This window comes from Macaca thibetana, chromosome X (genome assembly GCF_024542745.1).
Source record: "Macaca thibetana thibetana isolate TM-01 chromosome X, ASM2454274v1, whole genome shotgun sequence".
NCBI classification, from domain to species: Eukaryota; Metazoa; Chordata; class Mammalia; order Primates; family Cercopithecidae; genus Macaca; species Macaca thibetana.
This window is the reverse complement of record NC_065598.1, coordinates 105,916,831-105,941,385: the sequence shown is the minus strand read 5'-3', so window position 1 is coordinate 105,941,385 and position 24,555 is coordinate 105,916,831. Positions and strand designations below refer to the sequence as shown.

The 24,555-nt window shown below is 38.1% G+C and overlaps 2 protein-coding genes across 3 annotated transcripts in view; one reads left to right on the top strand and one right to left on the bottom strand.

The window, feature by feature from the left end:
* The window catches only part of TMEM164 (transmembrane protein 164), a 339,420-nt gene that overhangs the window by 12,373 nt on the left and 302,492 nt on the right, over window positions 1-24,555 (bottom strand). The gene's annotated exons all lie outside the window — the stretch shown is intronic.
* AMMECR1 (AMMECR nuclear protein 1) overlaps window positions 65-24,555 on the top strand; it is a 132,463-nt gene continuing 107,972 nt past the window's right edge. Inside the window, exon 1 of one of the 2 annotated variants that reach the window (XM_050776560.1) lies at window positions 65-699. In XM_050776560.1, the coding sequence (XP_050632517.1) occupies window positions 227-699 (473 nt within the window). In that variant the 5' untranslated portion in view covers window positions 65-226. The remainder of the gene's footprint in view (window positions 700-24,555) is intronic. The other variant, XM_050776561.1, reaches the window with a different exon arrangement.

Here is a 24,555-nt window from a genome sequence, read left to right as displayed (position 1 = left end):
CGGGACAGGCGCGAGGCGCCCAGCCGCGAAAGCGAGGAGCGCGCACCGAGGCGGGGGCGCGCGCGGGGCAGCCGCGTGGCTAGGCAGACGGGGCCGGGAACGGCGCGCGCGCGCCCCGCCAGCCTCTGGCGCGCCCCCGGCGGCCTGGGCCGCAGCGTGCTCGCCCCCGCCGCCAGCTCGCCTCACTTATGGGTCGGAAACGCTGCGTGGGGGAGACTGTTCCAAGATGGCGGCGGGTTGCTGCGGGGTGAAGAAGCAGAAACTGTCCAGTTCGCCCCCCTCTGGCTCGGGTGGCGGTGGTGGCGCCTCCTCCTCCTCCCACTGCAGCGGAGAGAGCCAGTGCCGAGCTGGGGAGCTGGGACTAGGAGGCGCCGGTACGCGGCTCAACGGGCTGGGAGGTCTAACCGGAGGAGGTAGCGGCAGCGGCTGTACCCTCTCTCCCCCCCAGGGCTGCGGCGGCGGCGGCGGGGGGATCGCCCTGTCGCCACCTCCGAGCTGCGGAGTGGGGACCCTACTTTCTACCCCGGCCGCCGCCACCTCTTCCTCACCCTCCTCATCGTCCGCCGCCTCGTCCTCATCGCCGGGCTCCCGGAAGATGGTGGTGTCAGCAGAGATGTGCTGCTTTTGCTTCGATGTGCTCTACTGTCACCTGTACGGATACCAGCAGCCCCGGACCCCCCGATTCACCAACGAGCCCTAGTGAGTACCGTGCCCTCCGCCGCCCTCTCCCTTGCGCTCGGGATGGGGCTCAGAGTTGAGGCAAAGTGCGAGTCCGCCTCCCGGCCGGCGGATGCCCCTGCCCTCTCGCTGCCCGGGTCCCCGGAGCCACTCAACTGAACTAAGGGCACCCTGCGCTTTTTGCCCTCCGAGGCAGGCACCCCACACTTGGAGCAGGGTGCTGCTGCAAGGGATGGCCCCGTGGCTCCTAGAGGTGTTAGCTTTCTCTTTGCGATGACTTCGAGGAGTTTTGACCCCTTTACTTGTCTTCTTCACCACCCCTACCACCCCTCACCCTGCCCCGGTTTTGGAGATCTGGGTTACTCAAGGTGTTGACCTCTCCTCACTTTGGTTTCCGTTACCCCAAGTGAAAGCCCCGCCAGTATTCCCGCCCCGCGTACCTTGCACATGGAGAACTACTATCCCATTGCAGGGCGAAAAATAGCAAGTATCCAACTTCTGTTAGTGATGGAACTTAGCTCTGGAGCTTGTGAGGTTACCCATCTTTTCCTCTGGGTTTCCTTGTGCCCTGGGAAGGGGGGAGGTTTCTTAAAACACATTTTCCCTTACTACTTATTTTTATCCAAATACACCCATTAAAATGTGTTTCTCGTGAAGCGAGCGCACTGCCGGCTTCCTCACATTTGAAGAGTGAGACCTTTTTTTTTTTTTTTTTTTTTTTTTTCATTCCACTGTCTGGATAATAGCTCATTCAAAGAGAACTGTCCCCACAGAGCCACTGTCAGTTTGTACATTAAGCGTGCATTCGCTTTTGTGTCGATTTCACTTTTTAAGAAATCCATGTTATACTCGATGATTTGAGAACAGTTAAATAGTAAATGTGTAGGAATTGTTATGGTTTCCTTTGGTTTTGTACCTTAAATTATCTTACCCTTCAAGTGTGTGGTTGAAAATTTTTAAATAGCACTGTTACAGCTAAAAGCCAGGTTAATTCTAATCCCTGTCCATTTGCATGTGTGGGAGATGGGGCATATGGTTTTTTTTTTTAATGTGTAAACTGAATGTAAACTGACTTTTTGAGTTAAATGCTAGACAGAATGTAAAGACCAAGAGAGGGCAGAATGAGAAAAAGTGCAATTGCTTTTATTTGAGTACTTAGCATCAACAAGAAAAATAATACAGGAAAAATTTCAGTGAAACTCGTACTGAAAGGCATCACCCCCTTTTCCAGCTAAAAGTGCCGCTTGTCCCCCATATCATAAATACCTTAATTGATGTTCTTTTAAAACTGCTTCATTTTGTGAGATTAGAGGATTGGACTACTATTGTATAAGTATAAACACTTCTGCCTAGACTAAAATATTAATATGTAAAGTGGAAATTACAATAAAGTGTCCTGGAAATTGTGCATTTGTACTGTTTTATTTGGCTTTTCTTCTTTAAATGTCTTAATTTTGTATGACTCTTCTGTGGTCTGTGCATTTTCTTTTAGACTTGGTTAATCTTTGGGCATTGGTTCATGAGAAGTGCATGAAAGAGCATCCAGGAGAACACTTTGTCAAACAAATATCTTTATAAATTTCATAGTGTTAATTCTAGAAGCTTAAATCCTAAGTCCACACCTTTATTTAGCCAATTAATTTTTTTGGTTAAGAAGTAAAATTGATTTTGAAAAGACTGCCATGTAAAAAAATCTATGAAATATTTATTAGCTTGAGTCACTTATTTGTGACTTTTCTGCCTTCTCTTGGATGTCTTTGATATATTAAAGCTAGTCCTGGGATGATACTTAGGTTGGCTCTGCAAAGTCATGGGACTGCAAAAATTCACTCCTGTTTAGTTCTTGAGCTGTTACATGAGTTTGGCAAAGGCTGCTTTAGTATTCACGCTCCATTGCTCCAAAGCATATGAGAACACACTTTCAGGAGGTGCTATTTTCACACATTTTAAAGTGAGTTTGGGTTAACTCAATGACTATAGCAAGAATTTTAAAAGGAAAGTGAGCTTGACCAGTTCATACAGAAAATGCTTTTGAAAATTTCATTTTAACAGTAGCCACTTTGCACACATATTTAGATATTATTCTCTTCAAACACCCCAGCCCCTGGATTTCTTTTTCATGGAATTAAGCAGATGATAGGACACACTTTTGACCGCTGTGGATATGTTGAAACGGTGGTGGAAGAAGAATAACTATTATCATTTAGCAGACCTTGAATGTGTCAAGTATTCTATAAAATAACTAATGTAGAGTAGACACTGAAGATGACCAAGTGGAGAATGAAAGTTCACTTAAGTGGAAAATGGACTGTCTTATTTCCATATATCTTCAACTCATTTTTGAGGTGTACTGTGGAAAATTCAGGAAAGCTTCCTCATTATGGGAGGGAAATAACTAAGCATTTCAACAGTGCCTTAGTAAGTACCACACATTTGTCTTTCTGTTTTACATATTTAACAGCATTGTGTACTTATTAGTGTTGCTTTATCCTAAGTGCCATAAGACATAAACAGACATACTGGGATTTTTTTTTTCTCCTAGTTATTATCATGTCATGAGCAGTGTGTTTGCCCACCAGATGTTGTGCTTTTGACAATTTTAACTTCTCATACATAAATGCACACTCTTTTCATCCCTTCCCAGGACTTTTCTCTCAGATTGTCTGTAACTGGTGAAATCCTCATTTTATGGGTTTAGAAGCTCTAGATCCATCAGTTAGTTATCCTTCCACTCAGTATTGAGGGGATGTCAACATATGAACAGGCTGTCTGGATACAAATTCTTCACTGTTGCTCCCATTTTTTGATTACCTACCCAATTGCAGAAAGCATTGTACAGGCAAGTTTGTGCACAGAAATCTGGTTAAAGACATGAGGAAAACTTAACTTTACTGCATTTTGATATTCAAAATCAGCAGTCTTGGATTTATGTCAGGGAGCCCAGAAAGCTATTTTATAGGAACCTGTTTGCTACTATAAAGGGATCCACTGTGCCAGGTGTTGAGCTAGTTAGACTCCAGAGCAGTCATTCTTAACTTTGGCTGCACATTGGAATCACTGGGAAGTTATTAAAAATATTGATGCCTGAGCCCCAACTCCAGAGATTCTGACTTAATTGGTCTTGGATGGGGCCTGGGAATCAGGATTAGTAAAAGCTCACCAGGTGAGTTTAATGTGCAGCCAAGGTGGCGAACCACTGGTTATATTCTGAATCTTTCTCTTGAGATTTGGATAATTGGGGCTAGGGTAGTGCCTTGGAATCTGTATTTTATGAGCACCCTAAATTTCAGTAAACAACCGATTTGAGAAACTCTTGCATTGTGGTCTGCAGAAGACATCACCCTGGAAATCATTACAAATGTAAGCTCTCAGGCCCCGCCTCAGACCTGCTGAATTAGAGTCTGCATTTTAACAAGCTTCTCAGGTGATTCTTATGCACATTAAAGTTTGAGAAGGACTAGTTCCCAAACTTTGTAGTACATCATAATCTATGGTGCTTGTTAAAACACAAATTGTTGGGCCCCATTCCCAGAGTTTCTGATTCAGTTGGTGTGGGGTGGGGCTGTGAATTTGCATTTCTAACAAGTTCCCTGGTGATGCTGATGCTACAGTTCCAGGGCCACACGTTAAGAACCTAGGGAGAGAGAAGTGAGGACCTGAATAAGTACTTGAACGACTGTAATGGAATGGCAATTTTCAAGGCCAGTTTTCAGTATAAAACTTCCTGCTTCTGTGTCACTATGCTTTAGCATGTTCATTCTAACTTAGCACCCAGGAGATTGAGTGCTGCCGAGAGTGTAAGAGTCTGAGGTTCTCGGGATGGTTTTAGTTGAGGGGTGAGGGCGACTCTTGGAAACCTGTAGTATGATTTTAGGTCCTTTTTCAGAAATTGTTAAATGTAAGGGATACATTTTAGGAATTAAAAACATTACAAATACGATACCTTAAGGTGAATTGTATTGATTTTAATAAGTAAAGCCCCCTTTGTTCCCATAAAATGCTCTTATGATTCTTTCACTAACATATTGTGAAAAGATTTTAAAAGCTTTTATTTATGCTTATGGTTGCTGGATTTCATTTTAAGACCCCTTCTGTAACAAAAATATGAAATGATTCTGCTAAAGCACTGGGATTGTTCAGTCTTATATCTTTAATGCTGCTGCGTGTCATGTTACTTGAACTTTTTATTTTAATCATCTTACCACCTTTGAAGTTAACGCAATACTACATTTTTTATGGACCATAGCACGTAGAAGATTCTTTATTATTAAAGTACATCAGTAAGTGTGGTTTTAAATTGCAATTAATTAAATATATTTTTTAAAAAATCCACTCCCAGATATGCAGATTGTGAGACTCTGAAGAGGTGTTTGAACAGTTAACTCTTTCTCATCTTGCCACCGTAGTCAAGTTACTGTTTTTCAGTGTGCATGGGAGGAATTGGGTTGTGTTGGGGAGTAGGCATTTTGTTTAGACAGAACTGTAGCAATCCTATTGCACTATCAAAAAGATGATTTGATAGTGCAGCTCAGGTTAAAGTGATATTAAATTTGCATTTTTAAACATGAGCCATTATATTTCTATGTTTTCTGATGAAGATTGACCAGAATAGCCAGAAGATGTATCTGTCTATCACAGATGATGCCATGAGGCCATGACAGATTTCCTTATCCACACTAACATAATGGTACTAACTTGCATTCTCTGGTCATAATGTATAGTTTTTCTTGTAAAAGAACACTGTCTGAAAAATTGTTGAGTCTTTTTGAAGGTGTAACTTTTTTTTTTTAAACAATGTTGATTCCCATTGAAAGACAATCTGATGTCATATCTTACAGATAGAAAAGAAGGCAGGCATCTTCCCAGTTGTCAGTTGTTCTGTAAAAGCCATCAGTGACTGAGCTAGAAGGATGGAGACATATAAATCACAAAATTGTTTTTATATCCATGCATAAAGGTGTATGTGAGACAAGGTATATTTAGTTAAAAAGAAAATGCTTATTTTGCTTTCTCCCCCATATGGCCAAACGGAGTGATAATTTAGCCCATAATTTTTCTTGCTTATGAATTATGTTTGTGCTGCACTCAGGTTTCAGTTAGCGGGTGGCAGCCAAGTAGGAATCTCTGCTGAAATCTCTCAGTCCAATAGGAAGAAAGACCACTACTGAAAAAGCAAAAAATGGTCTGTTAACCCATGCATGAGTTGTTTTTCAGAGTATGTGTTTCTCAGGCACATGTTAACATTTGTGTTGTTGTCTTTTTAAAAACTGTATGCTTTTTGAAACCAAATTTGTGTCATAAATACTAAAACCTTTAGCTGCAGTGGATTATATTTTTGAAGTGAGTTGCATTTCCTATTTATAGATAATTTTACTTTTTGAGAATTTATGTGTGAAACACTAAAACTTGTGTAATGAGATTAGTCAGTTCCCAAGTTTTCCTGATTTCAATAGGCATTATTCTGTACTCTCGATGTCACACATGCTTGGCTCTTATAAAGCAGCACAATGACCAGGGCTTTTACATTTAAATTTTGTTAAATAGTCTCTTTTTCAAACTTGTGTAATAATGTCTCTTTTTGATACTGTTCTGAATCAATTAAGCTAAGTAAGTGAGGACCAGCAGTAAAACCCAGCATCTGCCAAGAATGGACCCTCAATGTCTAAGCTGTCTTTCCACAATCAGTAATTGGCCAGTTGCTCACAGGACACTGGAGACAGTGTGGGAAACCAGTGGTTGTGTAGGTGGGAAGAGTAGATTCCCAACAGTAAGCTTATTTAGAGTTTAGCTTCTGTAGTTAGTGTTGCTAAGAGCAAAAATGACCCACAGCTTATGTAGTATAAAGAAAATAACCCAAAGGAAGAAGTACAGTGTAATAGTATAGTTGGTTGGGTGGAGCATATTTTATGTTCAGTCCAACTATAAGTGGCATCTTTTGTATCAAGTGTGGGTGTATTTTCTACAGCTCTTAATGTTTCAGACATTGAAACTTGCTCAAAGTTAAAAATGTTAGTGTTGAATAGCTGAGTGGAAATTATATGTCACTGGAGGAAAAAAACCCTGTTTTTGTAAAAAAGCATGTACATTATCCTGAGTTCCATGGTTGGAAACCAGAAAAATAGAAGAAATAGTTCTATCCTCACAAAGTTTACAGTCCTGTTCAAGATATGATACCATTATCAAAGTTGCTTGAAATACTTACAAAGCAATATATCCATGATTGTAGATTAATAAAATACACATAAAATACCTACACATGGAAATGACATGGAATAAAGGAGTGGTCAGGGAGAAGGCTATAGGGAGGGAATAACTGGAACCAAGTTTTGAAATGGAGGAGGTACAGACATTATTGGTAGAGTCTGTTTGACCAGTAGATCTTGAAGTCTTACTTGGTTGTTCTTAAACCCATTGCTGTCACCACCACACCCCTTGCCACAGGACTTGGGGATTCCCAGCAGCTGTCTTCAGTCAGCAACTTTCACTCTCAGCATTCTTCATATCACTCCCCTTGCTCTGGTCTCTAAGATCATAAAACTTCAAGGAAATTAAAAGTAGCCTTTGTGTTGAGAATCCTCTGGGGAGGCTGGATAAGAGATCTTGCATCTGCTTATAGTTTCTTGTATTAGGAAGAGAACAGGATTTGCAGAAGAGTCCTCTAGAGTATCAGATGAATTGGGAGAAGAGTCTCAAGATAGGGGAGACTAACTAGGCTTAAGGTTATGAGGGCAGTAGGAAAACTGGCATTGGAAGGTGGGAAAGCCACCCCAGGGGCAGAGTTTGTGAATATAGGAATGTTGTAAAATTAAGAATTGGAAGAAGTTATCAGCATATGCAAGGGCTGGTACTCTAGGGCCAGGTTTTGTGTAGGAGTGGAAAGATTGTAGCTCACCTGTTTTTGGCTTCCATCATTGCCTCTTCTTTTCTTGGCTCTGTGCCTAGCTATTCTTGTGCTCAGAAAAAGTTTGTTAAACAGCTCTGTTGAAATGGCTATGAAATTTGATCACAGGTATAAGAACTCTCCTCCCCTTTCCCTCTTCACCTATTCCCAACTGTATCTAATTTGGGAGAAAGGATGAGAAGACACATCGGTTTATAGAATTTGTATCAAATATAAAGATAGCTGGAATAGCTTTTGGATGAGGACCTGTGATTAGGTGACTACACGTGCATAGAGAGGCACTGCAGGGAAAACAAAACAAAACAAATTCTGGTTGCTTGGCAGAAGTGAAAGAAGAGAGGCTTTGAACATAATTCAGAGTTCATAAGCCTGGGGAACCATGAGGATGGTGGTGCCATTAAAAAACATAGGCGGAATATGGGAAGAAACAAATGGTTGGGCAGGTGAAATAGATTTCTTACTATGTGTAGTTCCAAGTGTTGGCAATTATCAAATGTTATTTCTTTTTGAATTACCAGAACCACAGAGCAGCAACAGAGCTATTGTGATGGTTTGGTTGGTCCCTTGGGATCACTCCCCCACTTTGTGACTTCGAATGGCTCAGATAAGTAGAAATCAGTGATAGTTTTCAGCTTTGTACTGCTAGTAAAAATACCTGGCAGAATTTTGGGTTTCTTTAATGTAGGTTTTTACATTTTCTTAGTCTTCAGGCTTATCAATTTGTAAAGCAGGCAGTGATCCTTTTATTTCCTTATGTGTATATCATAGCACAGCCTTGAGCAAAATAAAGCCTTGTGGCAGGCCATCTCAGGAACTCATAACTTCAGAACTAAAAGGAAATTTTTGAAGAACTAGAAGTGCCTTTTGGTGCAAGATTCTAGGTTGTGTGTCCTAAAGCTTAGAAAGTAAAATGGATTGAATCAAGCTGAATCTGTTTTGAGGCTTTGCTCAATGACGAAGGATGGATGTTATGAACCGATGGGATCAGCCATATTGCTTTAGAGTCTTTGCAATCTTCAGTGGATGGGCAAAAGTGAAAAATTTTGCTTAAATAAAGGCCTATTAATATTAGTTTTTTTTCAATAAGGTCTGTGATAGTCTTGATAATTCTTGCCTTTTCCCTGTCTGTTTCATACAGATAATCCACATTGTTACCCAAAGCCACATGCAATACTGGGAGAGCACAGTTGACTGTGTTATGCAATATCCTGCCAGAAGATGCTGACCAGTTCTCTAGTAATAGAAAGTAGTGAGATTGAATTAAGAGCCTATATACTTCACCTTGCCATTCCATATACTTTCACTGTGATCTGTAAGCATATTACATACAACTTTAGTAACATTTTCTATTGAGATCTTGGATTGCTGCAAGGTGGTAACATCAGATTCTCTGCTTTGTTTCAGGTGTTAGTGGATCTTTGAGTCATTCTTATAGAATGGAATATCTGAAAAAATTGGTTTTGATGCTGTTAGCTTAGGGGTCCCACAGCACTGTATCTGCCTCAAATAAATGCTTATGTGCTAGTTACATTAGTGTGTTTCTTTTCTATGACATCATTATTGCTTATAGTAGCCTAGCAGCCACACGGTTAGGTTTAGGTACTTTGGGGTGCAAATAAATTATATAGCTTGTAAAACTTGGGCTTCAGTACATAATTCATTGTAGCAAGGCAAACACTTTGTGCTGATTTTGAACAACAGTGAAGTGTTTAGATTGACGGGTGCTTTTTACATCCTTTTTTATATGGTAGAAGATGGCATTGGTAATTTATTCAATAAAGAAGAATCTCATGAAGTCTTTGCCTTTTTCCATGTTACTGTAGGTGTTCTCAACACAGTTCATGAGTTTTCCTATGATAATGACAAAAACAAATAAAAAAAATTGCCACAGCTTCTTTCGCATTAAAACAAGCCAATAAAAAACTTGCTACTAGCTTGGCTGGGTCTTTGATGTTAGGAGTATTAAAACTTTTTGTTGAGTTCACAGATCCATCTACCCCAACACTCTTCTACTTGTCCATTCAAAAAACCCTCACAAGAACAAAAAGGAATAATATTATATTTTTCTGACACTAATGAGGTGGGTGATATGTGGTTTGTGGTATACTTTACTCCACAAACTCCTCCAACTATTGTCCTGTCTGGCAAGTTGTTTTGTGGAAATTGACTCTCCCACATTGTAGGCATTGGCTGTGTGGAGAAAGAGAGTCACATGTGGCTTGAGGCAGGGACAGAGGGCTTATGGGAATCAGGGAGGGAGTAAAATGAATTGTATTCAAGTGAAGTGAAGCATGGATTCAGGGCAGAAAAGGGAGACTGAGCACCTGATCTGGAGCAGGAGTGCTTTTTATGTTTTATGTCATAAAACTTAGATGTCCCTCCTTTAGGACCAATGGCCACAGCATTCTTGTTAAAAAATAATTATTCTGGGCCAGTGTGGTGGGTCACGCCTGTAATCCCAGCACTTTGGGAGGCTGAGGCAAGCGGATCACGAGGTCAGGAGATCGAGACCATTCTGGCTAAAATGGTGAAACCCCGTCTCTACTAAAAATACAAAGAATTAGCCGGGTGTGGTGGTGGGTGCCTGTAGTCCCAGCTACTCGGGAGGCTGAGACAGGAGAATGGCGTGAACCCGGGCAGCGGAGCTTGCAGTGAGCCAAGATCGTGCCACTGCACTCCAGCCTGGGCGACAGAGCGAGACTCTGTCTCAAAATAAATAAATAAATAAATAAATAAATAAATAAATAAATAATTATTCTGGCTAGGTGCCGTGGCTCACGCCTATAATCCCAATACTTTGAGAGGCCGAGGCAGGAGGATTGCTTGACCCAGGAGTTCCAGACCAGCCTAGACAACACAGTGAGACCCCTATCTCTACAAATTATATATTTGAAAAACTTAGCTGAGCATGATGGCATGCGCCTATAGTCCCAGCTACTCGGGAGGCTGAGGTGGGAGGATTGCTTGAACCCAGGAGGTCAAGAGTACAGTGAGCTGTGATCATACCACTGCACTCCTGCCTGGGCGACAGAGTCAGACCATGTCTCCAAAAAAAAAAAGAAAAAAAGTTTCTATCATAAACAAATGCATATCATGAAGTTTCATAATATGAAGACCTGCTATGGGTCCTTTTAATACTTCTAAGAGACCACATTGAAAACCATTTGTATGGTGTCTTCAGAATGAGGCCTCTACATAACTCTGGAAGCTGTAGGACAAGTAGCTTTACCCAAAAGAGCATGAATGTAGCCACTCTCCTGTAATTATCCTTACTTATTTTTCTTGACTTGTCTATGCACATAGTTATAAATCCTCAGGTATTCAGACATACCTTCTTTTTAGGCCTGTATATTTATATTAATAGCCTCTACTTAGATGTGTGAAGTTTGTTTCATATAGTTTGCTCACAGTTATTATCTATAACAAAGATTATGGAACAGACACTATTAAATGATAGACCTAGGTATAATTTCTGACTGGCTGCAGAATACAGTCATACAAAGGTACATACTTATCTCTTTTGTACTTTATCTTAGAAGGACCTACTATGGTCAATTTAATTTGTAAATTACATTCTCACAGATAACTGGAGTGTCAGCAATTTTTTGTTTATCAGTTTATCTTTTATCATATACATGTAGGCTGATTTTAGTTTACTTTTTTTTTTTTTTTTTTTTTTTTTTTTTTTTTTTTTGAGACAGAATCTTGCTCCGTCACCCAGGCTAGAGTACAATGGCATGATCTCGGCTCACTGCAACCTCCGCCTCCCGGGTTCAAGTGATTCTCCCGTCTCAGCCTCCCAAGTAGCTGGGATTACAGGCACCTGCCATCATGCCCAGATAATTTTTGTATTTTTGTAGAGATGGGGTTTCACCATGTTTTCCAGGCTGGTCTTGAACTCCTGACCTCAGGTGATCCGCCCGCCTCTGCCTCCTGAAGTGCTGGGATTACAAGCATGAGCCACCGCGCCCAGCCACTTATTTTTTATGGTTGTAAAAAAGATGAGATTTTACCCTCTTAGTAAATGTTTAAGTGTATAATAATGTTAACTATAAGCACTATGCTTAGCTTAATTTTTAAAGGCACATAATAGTGGCTTTACCTAAAGCAACTCATTTCTTATAGGAATTTTGGGAATCCTTCACAAATTAATCTTATAAACTTACTGGAGGGGCCAGGCGTGGTGGCTCATGGCTGTTATCCCAGCACTTTGGGAGGCCTAGGCGGTGGATCACCTGAGGTAGGGGGTTTGAGACCGGCCTGACCAACATGTAGAAACCCCATCTCTACTAAAAATACAAAATTAGCTGGGTGTGGTGGTGCGTGCCTATAATCCCAGCTACTCTGGAGGCTGAGGCAGGAGAATCACTTGAACCTGGGAGGTGAAGGTTGCTGTGAGCTGAGATCGTGCCATTGCACTCCAGCCTAGGCAACAAGACTGAAACTCCGTCTCAAAAAAAAAAAAAAAAAAAAAAAAGTACTAGAGGTGCACAAATCCTTTTTACAAGAGAGCCTAATTTAGGCTTTGAGGTATTTATTTTTTCAAACCTATTGAAAATCACGAATAAACTAAAGGAATTAAAATCAGAAGTAACTTTTTTTTTTTTTTCCCGAGATGGAGTCTTGCTCCGTCACCCAGGCTGGAGTGCAGTGGTGTGATCTCGGCTCACTGTAACCTCCACCTCCCAGGTTCGAGTGATTCTCCTGTCTCAGCCTCCCGAGTTGCTGTGATTACAGGTGTGCGCCACCATGCCTGGCTGATTTTCTTTTTTAATTTTTAGTAGAGATGGGGTTTCTGAGGAAATGTGTTTTCTAGAGAGATGGAAAATTGGAAGAGAAATTGCATAAGGGGATATTATAAGTAAAGCCTTTAAGTCTATATGTGTATATATAGACTACATAACCATTTCAGTTAAGCACTTCTTGAAATTGCTTCTTATAGCATACACGCTTGTTTCTAATGAAAAACTTACATCTAAATGTGACAGTGGCATCTGTGAAATAATAGATATGGTCAGGTTGCAAGTCTCAAAAGTTGTTTGTTTGCCCTGTTTTTGTACAACCAGTATGAGGCTCTCTATCATTAGCTGGGGTGTAGACATTTTAAAAGTAATATCACTGAATTGTAATGTATCAATTTGGGTTTTGGAGCAGTATCTAACTTGTTCCATTTAGAGATGGCTTTGCAGTTCTAAACAAGAAAGTAGAATTTTTACTATGATTATCCCTTTGCTTACAGACTTTTAAAATGAATATTTGTTGAAGTCTCAAGTCTTTTTTGCCAGTATTAAGACTGTGTTTGACATCAATACCTATCTCTTATGCTATGCAAGTACTCCTCTTAATATTATGACTGGTTCTAATATTTCATTTCAACAAGTAATACAGCTGTTCTGGGTAGAACACTATGCTAGACCCCTTTATGAGTATGGGTGAGAAGTCTATAAAATAGGCATAAACCATGCTTCATGTCCTTAAAAAGCTTGTAGTCATACTGAAAAGTCAAGATTCATGAAACAAATAATGATGTCACATATGATTCAACAGCTAAATGAGTGATGGAGACAATGATGTCTGTAGGACTCATTGTTTGGGTAGACTAATGTGGGCTAAGATTGTACAGGAAGGCTTTACAGACAAAATAGGATTTCGGCTAGGTAGAACTTTCATAGATGGAAAAAGCAGTCTAGGCAGAGAAATATCTTAGACACAGGTCAGGATGAGCATTATACAGTGGTCAATGGGTACCAATCAAAAGTAGGTTGAAGTGGGGGAGAACCTAGCAAGAAAGGTGACCTGTAAGGAGACTAGCTATAACAAGCATTGGGAAATGAAGGTCTAACAGTTGACAGTTTTAAACTTTTAATGGCCTGTGAGTGGCCTCTTTCCTGGTAAAATTTCTCTTTGTCCATTTAATTATGTCTTACCAGCACCTTTAATGTTGTGAATGTCATGAAGCCTGGACAAGAGACTAGGAAATAATACAAGCAGGTGTCTGCTCTGTAGACAAAAGTGCTTTCATTCTTCAGTACGCATTCAGCTTAAGTCAGTTAGATTAACACTGGTTATGTCACACTGCCTGAGTGCCTTCTATGTTCAGTGATCTTTTTTCTTCTGAACTTCAGTGTCTCAAACATGAAGTTAGAAAAATTGTCTAGCTACAAAGTTATGTAGTTTAAAAATACCATAATTGTGACACAATTAAATGGTTTGGTCACTTTCTTTCCTCTTAATGAATAAATTTTACTTGGATATTGCAAATTTAACTGAGATAATTTAGGTACTAGGGATTATAATAATTTTAGGAAGATTGTGAATGATGACAGTCTTCTTTATGAAATTAGTTTAAACATAGATTAGGCTAATGGGAATGTTCCTTATGGTTCTTCACATGAGCTTTAAGAATGCTACAACTCTAAGAAACAATCTATATAAGCAAACTTGTAAAGGTTTTATACTATTATTTAGAAACAAAATTCTAAAATAGTTTCCTGAATTACAATGAGTAGCATATTTTTAGTTGAGGAATTATTATGCTTTGAAGGAAAAAACAAGCAAAATTCTTGATATTTTAGCTGACGATGTGTCTTTAAGACATAAGTTTAGAACTTAAACTTCTTTTTCAGTGATCACTGTAAAATTCTATTTTAGTAACTCCCTTCTGTTATTCCCAGAATATGTTTTAGAATATAAGAAAATTATTTTCCAAATATGGGACTAATCTCTGACAGATTGTAAAGCATGAGCATTTTATCAGTATACTCAGGAAACAGAAAACAACACTAGCATGATGCTCACTAACAGTGTTCTCTGTGTAGTCAGTTTATGTCTATAAGTAAATGAACTCTCCCTCTTATAGTCGAATATGCAATTTGAATTATATACTATTACAGTGAGGAGAAAAAATACCAGATATTAACAGAAAATAGTAGTAGCACAATATTTTTGAATTAAAAGTTGTTGAAGAAGAGTTGGATGTTGACCCTATGTAATAATCATAGACTCCTGCCACATAATGGGATACGAGGCCAAATGGAATCCAGTGGTTTTCAGTACAGACCACACAGAGGTTCCTGATCACTTTTAATATCCATAAATCTTTGTTAACAAAGGTGGATGCCCTCATCAGGGGAGTGGGAGGCAATTTTGTTTATAGAGGGTTGAACTATTTAGATTTCAACTTCATTTTTCACAGACTTCAAACAACGTGCATCTTAAATAGGCACCTCCATAGTGTAGAGCACAGTTGGGGGAAAAAGTCAGGGCTTTTCTGTTTTGACTGTGGCAAGAGAACATGCAAACCCATTTTAAAATGAAAAAAATGGATGTAGGTCCAACGGACGCCGATTCCTGTCTCCATTGGGCTACACATAGAACCTTTGCTTCCGTTTATTTTTGCTCAGTCTAGAGAAATTCAGATCAGTTCTTAAAGAAGAGGAGTGCTTTAGTCTTGAAGGTTTCTTTCACTTTCATTAAGTTATATTCACCATCTCATAATAACCCTTCATTAACTCTTAACTAATTTAAATAATTTGTACCAGTCCAGCACGGCCTCAGGTCCATTCATTTTCTCAGAATTGTTATATTTATTTAAACACTTTTTACTTCAATCTCTCCCACCCCAGATTTGAAGTATAAATTTAGGAAAATCAGTCAATCTCTCTCTCTTTTTTGTGGTGTTTTTGTTTTGTTTTGTTTTGGGAGACGAAGTCTTGCTCTGTCGCCCAGACTGGCGTGCAATGGCGCGATCTCGGCTCACTGCAACCTCTGCCTCCTGGGTTCAAGCAATTCTCCTGCCTCAGCCTCCCAAGTAGGTGGGGATTATAGGTGACTGCCACCACGCCTGGCTAATTTTTATATTTTTAATAGAGATGGGGTTTCACCATGTTGGACAGGCTGGTCTTGAAGTCTTGACCTCAGGTGATCCACCCACTTCGGCCTCCCAAAGTACTGGGATTACGGTAGTGAGTCACCGTGCCTGGCCTAGGAAAATTCTCCTCTTACCCGTTCTTCAACATAGTTTCTCGCTGGAGCTTTGCCATTTTCAAGAGCAGTAATCTAGAATATTTGAAAGCTTGGTAGCACCTTCATTATAGAATTTTTACTATGTAAATTCTAGCAGTGTTTACCACTAGCAAAGTTCTTTACTGGTCCTGCTGGTTTTCCGTTGTGGGGAGGTGGTAGAATGATGGGAATCGGGAGGTGTAAATTTATGACTTCCAAGTGTTTTTCAGTCATTGGATTTGAGTATCTACAGCAGTGTATAGACACTGTCTAACGGGGAATTTTGGAATCAGGGCAGTACAAATCTAAAAAGTTTCTAGAATTTTTTCTAGGGTGATTTTAAAGCAGAGAATAAATGAGATGTCCCATTGTACCCCTTCCTCCTGTGCCTTACCTGAAAGTAGGTATCTTTTTCTCTTATGCTTATAACTGAAACCATAAGATCATTGTGGATTTATTTGATTTTGTTTGTTAGTTAGAGACTAACCTGGTTATATGTAGCTGTATTCAAGATGGTAGGACTTCGTGTTTATGGTTTTCGGTGAAGTATGGCACAGGCTTATCTTTTACTCTATGATTCCATTCCTATGGAAGATTGGAATGCTTGGAAAATTATTTGGCACTATTTATTTCTTCTTTTTCTACTGTTTTAAATTGTAGGTTTCAAAATGTTTAAATAACAGTTTTTTTCTAATATGTTTAAAGTCATGGGCTTTTGATTTAGTGTCTAAGAATGGATTTTAGGGGGTTGGCAGACATAATGAAATTTTATGCAAAAGTTTGTATAAGTGCATTTTTCTGATTAGAAGTTTCATATCTTTCATCAGGTTTCTATAGAAGCTTCCTATAGTGCTGGCTTCTTAAGAATATTCAAGGAGTATCAACTAACTTTGGCTTGGAAAGTACAAGTTGGCTTCACAACACCCCTGAAATCTATCCTTGGACTCTAGGACCTCCTAATGGACTCTAGATTAAGACCCCCTGCAAGCTCCTCAAATATCTTTTCCCCAGATAATTGTCACTATTTGACGTGTCTGGCAGCTCCTTGGGAAGGCCCCATTCACGAGGCTTGTCTTTATTTGATCTGACTCAGTGGAAAAGCCCTATCCTCAGGACATTTGTTGAAAACAAGCAGCAGCAATCGTTTAATACTGTATCTGCCTGAGGTGGCTGACTTTTAGAGCCTGTGAAAGCAGGAAGTGAAGGCTATGGCAGAATTGTAAACTCTCAGAGCATTGAAGGCATACCCAACACAGGGCTTTTTGGCAAAGGATGAAAGATCTGTTGGTTCAAAACATTTTAGAAAATATGTCGGTCATTAGCTGACCACTAGGTAGCTGAACAGATACTACAGTGGGCACACATGACAGGGAATATAGGCTTTACAGAACTAGTCCAGGAAAGTCACTAAACAAACAGTAACAACAAACCTTAGGGGAGAAGAGATCTGATTTCCAAACTTTCTACTTTATATTGTTTAAAATGTCTAGTTTTCAACCAAAAAAATTAAAATAGAACCAACAGTAAACTGTGGCACTTAATTCAGGGACGTAAGCAGTCAACAAAACTGTCACTGAGGAATCCTAGATGTGCTTACTAGATGAAACTTTAGATCAGTTATCGTAAACGTCTTCAAAGAACTGAAGGAAATCATGGCTAAATAATTAAAAGAAAGTATGAGAATATTAGACATATTAGGAAAGGAAGAAGCATTTATCTAAACATAATGGAAACTATAGCTATGTGGTGGTGTGCTAGAGGATAAATGAAGCCACAGGGTAAACTTGGTGTCTCTTCTTGGAATGTCGGTTTTCTAGAGTTAAAACTGAGAGCATAAATTTGATATTGAAACAAATATAGGTATGTTATAGTGTAGAATGTAAAATTCACAAAAATAAAGCATTACGAAATTTGCCATTTGTGATGGGCCACTTATGGCAACTCTCAATTCCTACTCATTTCACACCTTTAATTTATTTTGCCTATGGTGTAAGTCAGTTGAAAAGTTTGAGAAGTCTAATGTAATGACCTGTTGATTCAGTGATTGTGGACCAACGACAATCCTATGTTAGAAACAAATGGGCATGTCACAGGTAAGAGATAACTGTAATAGAAAACCGATTTCCACAGTATACTCGCTAATTGACCATTGTGTTATTTTCACACTTGGAATATCCTACCTTTGATGAACAAAAGGAATACCTTTATACCTGAATTGACATTTCTCCAAAAAAGACATGCAAATAGCTAATAGGTACACTAATCATCAGGGAAATGCAAATCAAAACCAAAATAAGCTATCACTTCACACATGTTAAGGATGGCTGTTATCAAAAAGACAAGAGATAACAAGTGTTGGCAAGGATATGGACAAAAGGGAACCTTTGTACACTGTTGGTTGGAATGTAAATTGGTTGTTGGTTTGAATGTAAATTGGTATAGCCATTATGGAAAACAGTATAGAGGTTCCTCAAAAAATTGAAAATAGAACTACTGTATGATCAGTCCAGCAATCCCACTTCTGCATATATATCCAAAGGAAGAAAATAGTGTATTGAAGAGATATCTGTGCTCCCATGTTCATTGCAGCATTATTCACAGTAGCCAAGATAACAACCTAAGTGTCCATTGACAGAAAATGGATAAATAAATACACACAATGGAATATTAATCAGCCATAAAAGAAGGAAATCCTGCCATTTGCAAAACATGAGTGAACCTGGAAAACAGTATGCTAAGTGAAATAAGCCGACAGAAAGACAAATACTATATGATCTCACTTTTTATGTGAAGTCTAAAAAGGTTAAACTCATAGAAACAGTTGTATGGTGGTTGCCAGGGTCTGAGGGGTGAGGGAACTGGGGAGATACTGAGCAAGGGTACAAACTTTCAATTATAAGATGAACAAGTTCTTAGGATCTTATATAGAGTGTGAGTGGTGATGGGTGTGATAATTTGATTGTGATAATACACAGTGTGTATACATATAACAATGTTGTACACCTTGATCTATGAACTCTTTACTTTTCAATTAAATATTTTTGAAAGGGAATACCTTTCTTGTTTTGAAAATGCTTGATGTGGCTTTTCTCACATTAATGTAATTTAGATGAAGAAAAACAGATTTGAAGAAGCCTGAGCCAAGGGATTATAAGTTATCATTGAAAGCACAAATACTATTTATCATGCAGTTTCCTTCATGAAATGTTTTATGACAGACCTGTTTATCTCATAGATCTGATCAAAGCTGAACTTAACACATTAGACTTTAACTTATCCAAAATTAATATCTTTTGTCTAAGAACCAGCACTAAAATATTTCCTTATGTTAATCACCAACACTAGAAATTTGCTTTATTTCTTTTTCAAAAACAAATTTTTTTATCACTTCTTGAGTTGCTGCATAGCTTGTAATGCAAAGAAAATATCCAAGCTTAGTGAAATGATAGGATAATTACTAACTTAGCAATTCATTCACACGTATTAGCTTTAAAGTACACAAGATTCAAATTCTTCAAATTAATTTCTCAAATGAAATACAATAAAATATAAATAAAATAATTAAATGAAAATTAAAGACCTTAATGGTTGCTTATAAATTCCTGAAATTGCAGATTTTATGTCCATGGAGTCTGAAGATCTATAGTAATGAAAACATATCATGTTATATACATTTATAGTCTGCTCATGCTGTTTTTTAAAATATGTATAGAACATTGAACTCCATATAATCGATAGCATCATAAATATCATTGAGACGACTGTTGTTGATTTTTATGAGTGATTTCCTCTATATTGTCTGCTCTATTTAAGTTGATTTTCCAAGCAGAGGTCTTAACGACTTTGTAATCACTCTTATAGTGTTCTATTCATTGTGATTGACTATCAGTATTTTTCCTCTTGCAGCCTGACTCCCAAACCCAGAGTCTCATATACAGTTGTAGGTGCTACATTAAGAGAGACAGGGCAGTTATATGGAAAGTATTATGTGTTCTTTCTTTTTCCTTACTCTTCTCTCTCTCTCCCCTACCAGCCACACACAAAGGCATAAGGTTGTTTTCATATCATACCTGCAACTAAACTCATTCAGGATCCCCAGAACTCTGTAAATGGGAAACCACTTGTAATAGGTTTAACATCTCCTAATCTAGTATTAGGATAATGCTACCATTGTTGTAAAAGTTTCTCATATCTTGTAATTTGCTTTGGCATCATTATAATGAATAATCAATTATATGATATAAAATAGTAAATGTTCTAATAAAATGCATTTTAAAAATGTTTGATTCCTTATAAAACTTAGACCTTATAATGACCATTTTCTCATTTGATCAAAGAAATACCTTAGTAACCTTCCTTCTGTTTAGTTATGACTTCACGCATTGAACTAGATGCTGTGCAGTCAGTCCTACCATGACTAGGATTGTTTATAGTTTCTCATTTTCTTTTATTTAAAATTAAAGTATGTGCATCTTTAAAAAAAGCAATATTTTAAAAATACTTGAAATACAGCCAAACGTTTATAACAATAAATGCTTTTTTAGTGCATCTCTTATTAAAAATACATTTATTTCCCTGTAGATACCAAAGGTAAAAGAGAATATAAATCAAAGCTGATCATATTTTCTCTCTTCTAATTTTATAGATGTTTATGAACTTTACCTAGCAGCTTATGTGTACATACCACCAGGGATCCCACATATTTTGTTGGGCAATTTTAAGAGCTGATGCCTTTTAAGAAGACACCAATACCAGAATGATTTTCAAACTCAAGTGAAGAGGGGATTTCTGGAATATTGGAGTAAGGACTTCAGAAAATCTACTCCTCTATAAAAGCAATGTCTGGCAACAGTTGTTAAAAACAAGTTTTTCAGAATTCTAAAAATTAACCAAAAGCTTCCAGCAACCTGAGGAGTATTTATTCAATAAAATAGCTGATTTTTGGTTAAAAAAAAAGTTAGATTTGTTGTATTTTAACTTGCCCTAATCCAACCAACCTTTCCCCAGACCCAAAATATCTCTGGAAACTAGTAACCTTGCATCCATGGTAGCTGTGAAAACCTGCAGCTACTGGAGAGGTGCACGCTCCTCAAATATCTTATCCCCAGATAATTGTCACTATTTGACGTGTCTGGCAGCTCCTTGGGAAGGCCCCATTCACGAGGCTTGTCTTTATTTGATCTGACTCAGTGGAAAAGCCCTATCCTCAGGACATTTGTTGAAAACAAGCAGCAGCAATCGTTTAATACTGTATCTGCCTGAGGTGGCTGACTTTTAGAGCCTGTGAAAGCAGGAAGTGAAGGCTATGGCAGAATTGTAAACTCTCAGAGCATTGAAGGCATACCCAACACAGGGCTTTTTGGCAAAGGATGAAAGATCTGTTGGTTCAAAACATTTTAGAAAATATGTCGGTCATTAGCTGACCACTAGGTAGCTGAACAGATACTTCAATGGACACACTTGACAGGGAATATAGGCTTTACAGAACTAGTCCAGGAAAGTCACTAAACAAACAGTAACAACAAACCTTAGGGGAGAAGAGATCTGATTTCCAAACTTTCTACTTTATATTGTTTAAAATGTCTAGTTTTCAACCAAAAAAAATTAAAACCAGTAGTAAACTATGGCACTTAATTCAGGGAGGTAAGCAGTCAATAAACATTGTCACTGAGGAAGCCTAGATGTGCTTACTAGATGAAATTTTAAATCTGTTATTGTAAACCTGTTCAAAGAATGGAAGGAAACTGTGGGCAAAGAATTAAAGGAAAGTAAGAGAATGATGTCTCACCAAATAGCAAATATCAACAGAGAAAGAGAGACGTTATAAAGAACCAAATAGAAAATCTGGAGTTGGAAATTACAATAGATGAAATGAAAAAAAAATTATTAAAAGGGTTCATCAGCAGATTTGAGCCGACAGAAGAATCAAGAAACTGGAAGATAGGTTAACTGAGATTATCATATGTGGAAAAAAAGAAAAAGGTAGCAAATCCTAAGAGACCTGTGAGACACCACGAAGTATACCAATGTACATATAATGGAGTCCCTGAAGGGGGTAAAAGAACATTTGAAGGAATAACAGCTGAAAACTTCCCAAATTTGATGAAAATACTAAGTATAACATCCAAGAAGCTGCTTGTACTCAAAGTAGGATAAACTCAAAAGGATTCACACCCAGACACAATGATACTGAAATTGTTGAGAGACAAAAAGAATCTTAAAAGCAGCAAGAGAGAAGAGACTCACAAGGGATCTTCAATAAGCTTAATAGCTAATTTCTCATCAGAAACTGGGCCAGAAGGGCAGTGGGATGAAATATTCAAAACGTTAGAAAGACTGTCAATCAAGAATTCTATATCTAGCAAAACCATATTTTATAAAGGAAAGATAATTAGGACATTCCCAGATAAACAAACAAATGATTTGTTGCTGAAGACCTGTTTTGGAAGAAGTACGAAAGGTAATCCTTCAGGGTGAAATGAAAGGAAACTATTAACTTGAATGTGCAGGAATAAAGAGTACTGGTAAAGGTAACTACATAGGTAAACATAAAAGAGAGTATAAAGGTATGTTTGTTTATAACTTCTATCTGATTTAAAAGACAGGAGCTACATAAAAAACTAATTATAAAACTGTTGATGGGCATATTTCATATAAAGATGTAATTTGAATGACAGTAATAGCACATAGAGGGAGGGAGGGAACAGAGCTATAGGGGAACAGAGTTTTTGTATGTTATTGACACTGATTGTTATTAATCTGAACTAGATTGCTTTAGGTTAAGATGTTAATTGTAATTCTTAAGGCAGCCATTAAGAAAGTGACTCAATCTAGAGTAAAGAATTGGTAGTTAGCTTTAGAAATTTCAGTGCTTTGTCATGCCGGTTAGATTCTGAAAGTGAGGTTATGGATTATTTCCAAACTTAAGCTTTAGTTGACAATTTCATATGTTGTAAACATGTACAAGTATATTGCCTAAGTAGAATATTTGGTACATTTTTAGATAAACTGTAACAAAATACAGAGAAAAATTATAATCATTAATTCTCAGAACATTTTCATGAGTTAAGAATTGATTATTGCTCCAGTTTTTGATATGAGAAAACTATACCAAAGAGATTTTAAACTTGCCTGCCTCTTCCAAGTATGATTTCTAATGTGGTGAGAGTTGCAGTACTCAAGCATGGTTTAGTAACATATCCCTCCCCTATCCTAAAAGTGCTTAATGATATTTTTGATATTAAAAGTAATATCTTTAATGATTTCATGACACTTCTCAAGAAACTGAAGTTTAAAAATCTCTTTGAGCTTCTCTGCCTTTCTTTCAGAACAATTTAAAGAGACCTTCAGTCTGATGTGAAGTATCTATCACTTAATGTGTGCATCTATTGCCCAGAAAGTTGTTTTTAGCTCAGGTGGAGTCTCTAAATAGACTGTGGAAAATTGTTTTCTGAAATAATTATGATACATCAATAAAACGGTTGAGTCTTTTATTATTATTATTATTATTATTATTATTATTGTATTTCTTTTTTTAATACTTTAAGTTCTAGGGTACATGTGCACAACATGCAGGTTTGTTACATATGTAGCTTCAAAGAGAATAAAATACCTAGGAATCCAACTTACAGGGGATGTAAAGGACCTCTTCAAGGAGAACTACAAACCACTTCTCAGTGAAATAAAAGAGGACACAAACAAATGGAAGAACATACCATGCTCATGGATAGGAAGAATCAATATTGTGAAAATGACCATACTGCCCAAGGTAATTTATAGATTCAGTGCCATTCCCATTAAGCTACCAATGACTTTCTTCACAGAATTGGAAAAAACTGCTTTAAAGTTCATATGGAACCAAAAAAGACCCTGCATTGCCAAGTCAATCCTAAGCCAAAAGAACAAAGCTGGAGGCATCACACTACCTGACTTCAAACTATACTACAAGGCTACAGTAACCAAAACAGCATGGTACTGGTACCAAAACAGATATAGACCAATGGAACAGAACAGAGCCCTCAGAAATAATACCACACATCTACAGCCATCTGATCTTTGACAAACCTGACAAAAACAAGAAATGGGGAAAGGATTCCCTATTTAATAAATGGTGCTGGGAAAACTGGCTAGCCATATGTAGAAAGCTGAAATTGGATACTTTCCTTAAATCTTGACAAAAATTAATTCAAGATGGATTAGAGACTTAAATGTTAGACCTAAAACCATAAAAACCGTAGAAGAAAACCTAGGTGATACCATTCAGGACATAGGCATGGGCAAGGACTTCATGTCTAAAACACCAAAAGCAACGGCAACAAAAGCCAAAATTGACAAATGAGATCTAATTAAACTAAAGAGCTTCTGCACAGCAAAAGAAACTACCATCAGAGTGAACAGGCAACCTACAGAATGGGAGAAAATTTTTGCAATCTACTCATCTGACAAAGGGCCTATAAAGAACCTATAAAGAACTCAATCAAATTTACAAGAAAAAAACAACCCCATCAAAAAGTGGGCAAAGGATATGAACAGACACTTCTGAAAAGAAGACATTCATACAGCCAACAGACACATGAAAAAATGCTCATCCTCACTCGGCATCAGAGAAATGCAAATCAAAACCACAATGAGATGTCATCTTACACCAGTTAGAATGGCAATCATTAAAAAATCAGGAAACAACAGGTGCTGGAGAGGATGTGGAGAAATAGGAACACTTTTACACTGTTGGTGAGACTGTAAACTAGTTCAACCATTGTGGAAAACAGTGTGGCGATTCCTCAAGGATCTAGAACTAGAAATACCATTTGACCCAGCCATCCCATTACTGGGTATATACCCAAAGGATTATCAGTCATGCTGCTGTAGAGACACATGCACACATATATTTATTGCGGCACTGTTCACAATAGCAAAGACTTGGAATCAACCCAAATGTTCATCAGTGACAGACTAGGTTAAGAAAATGTGGC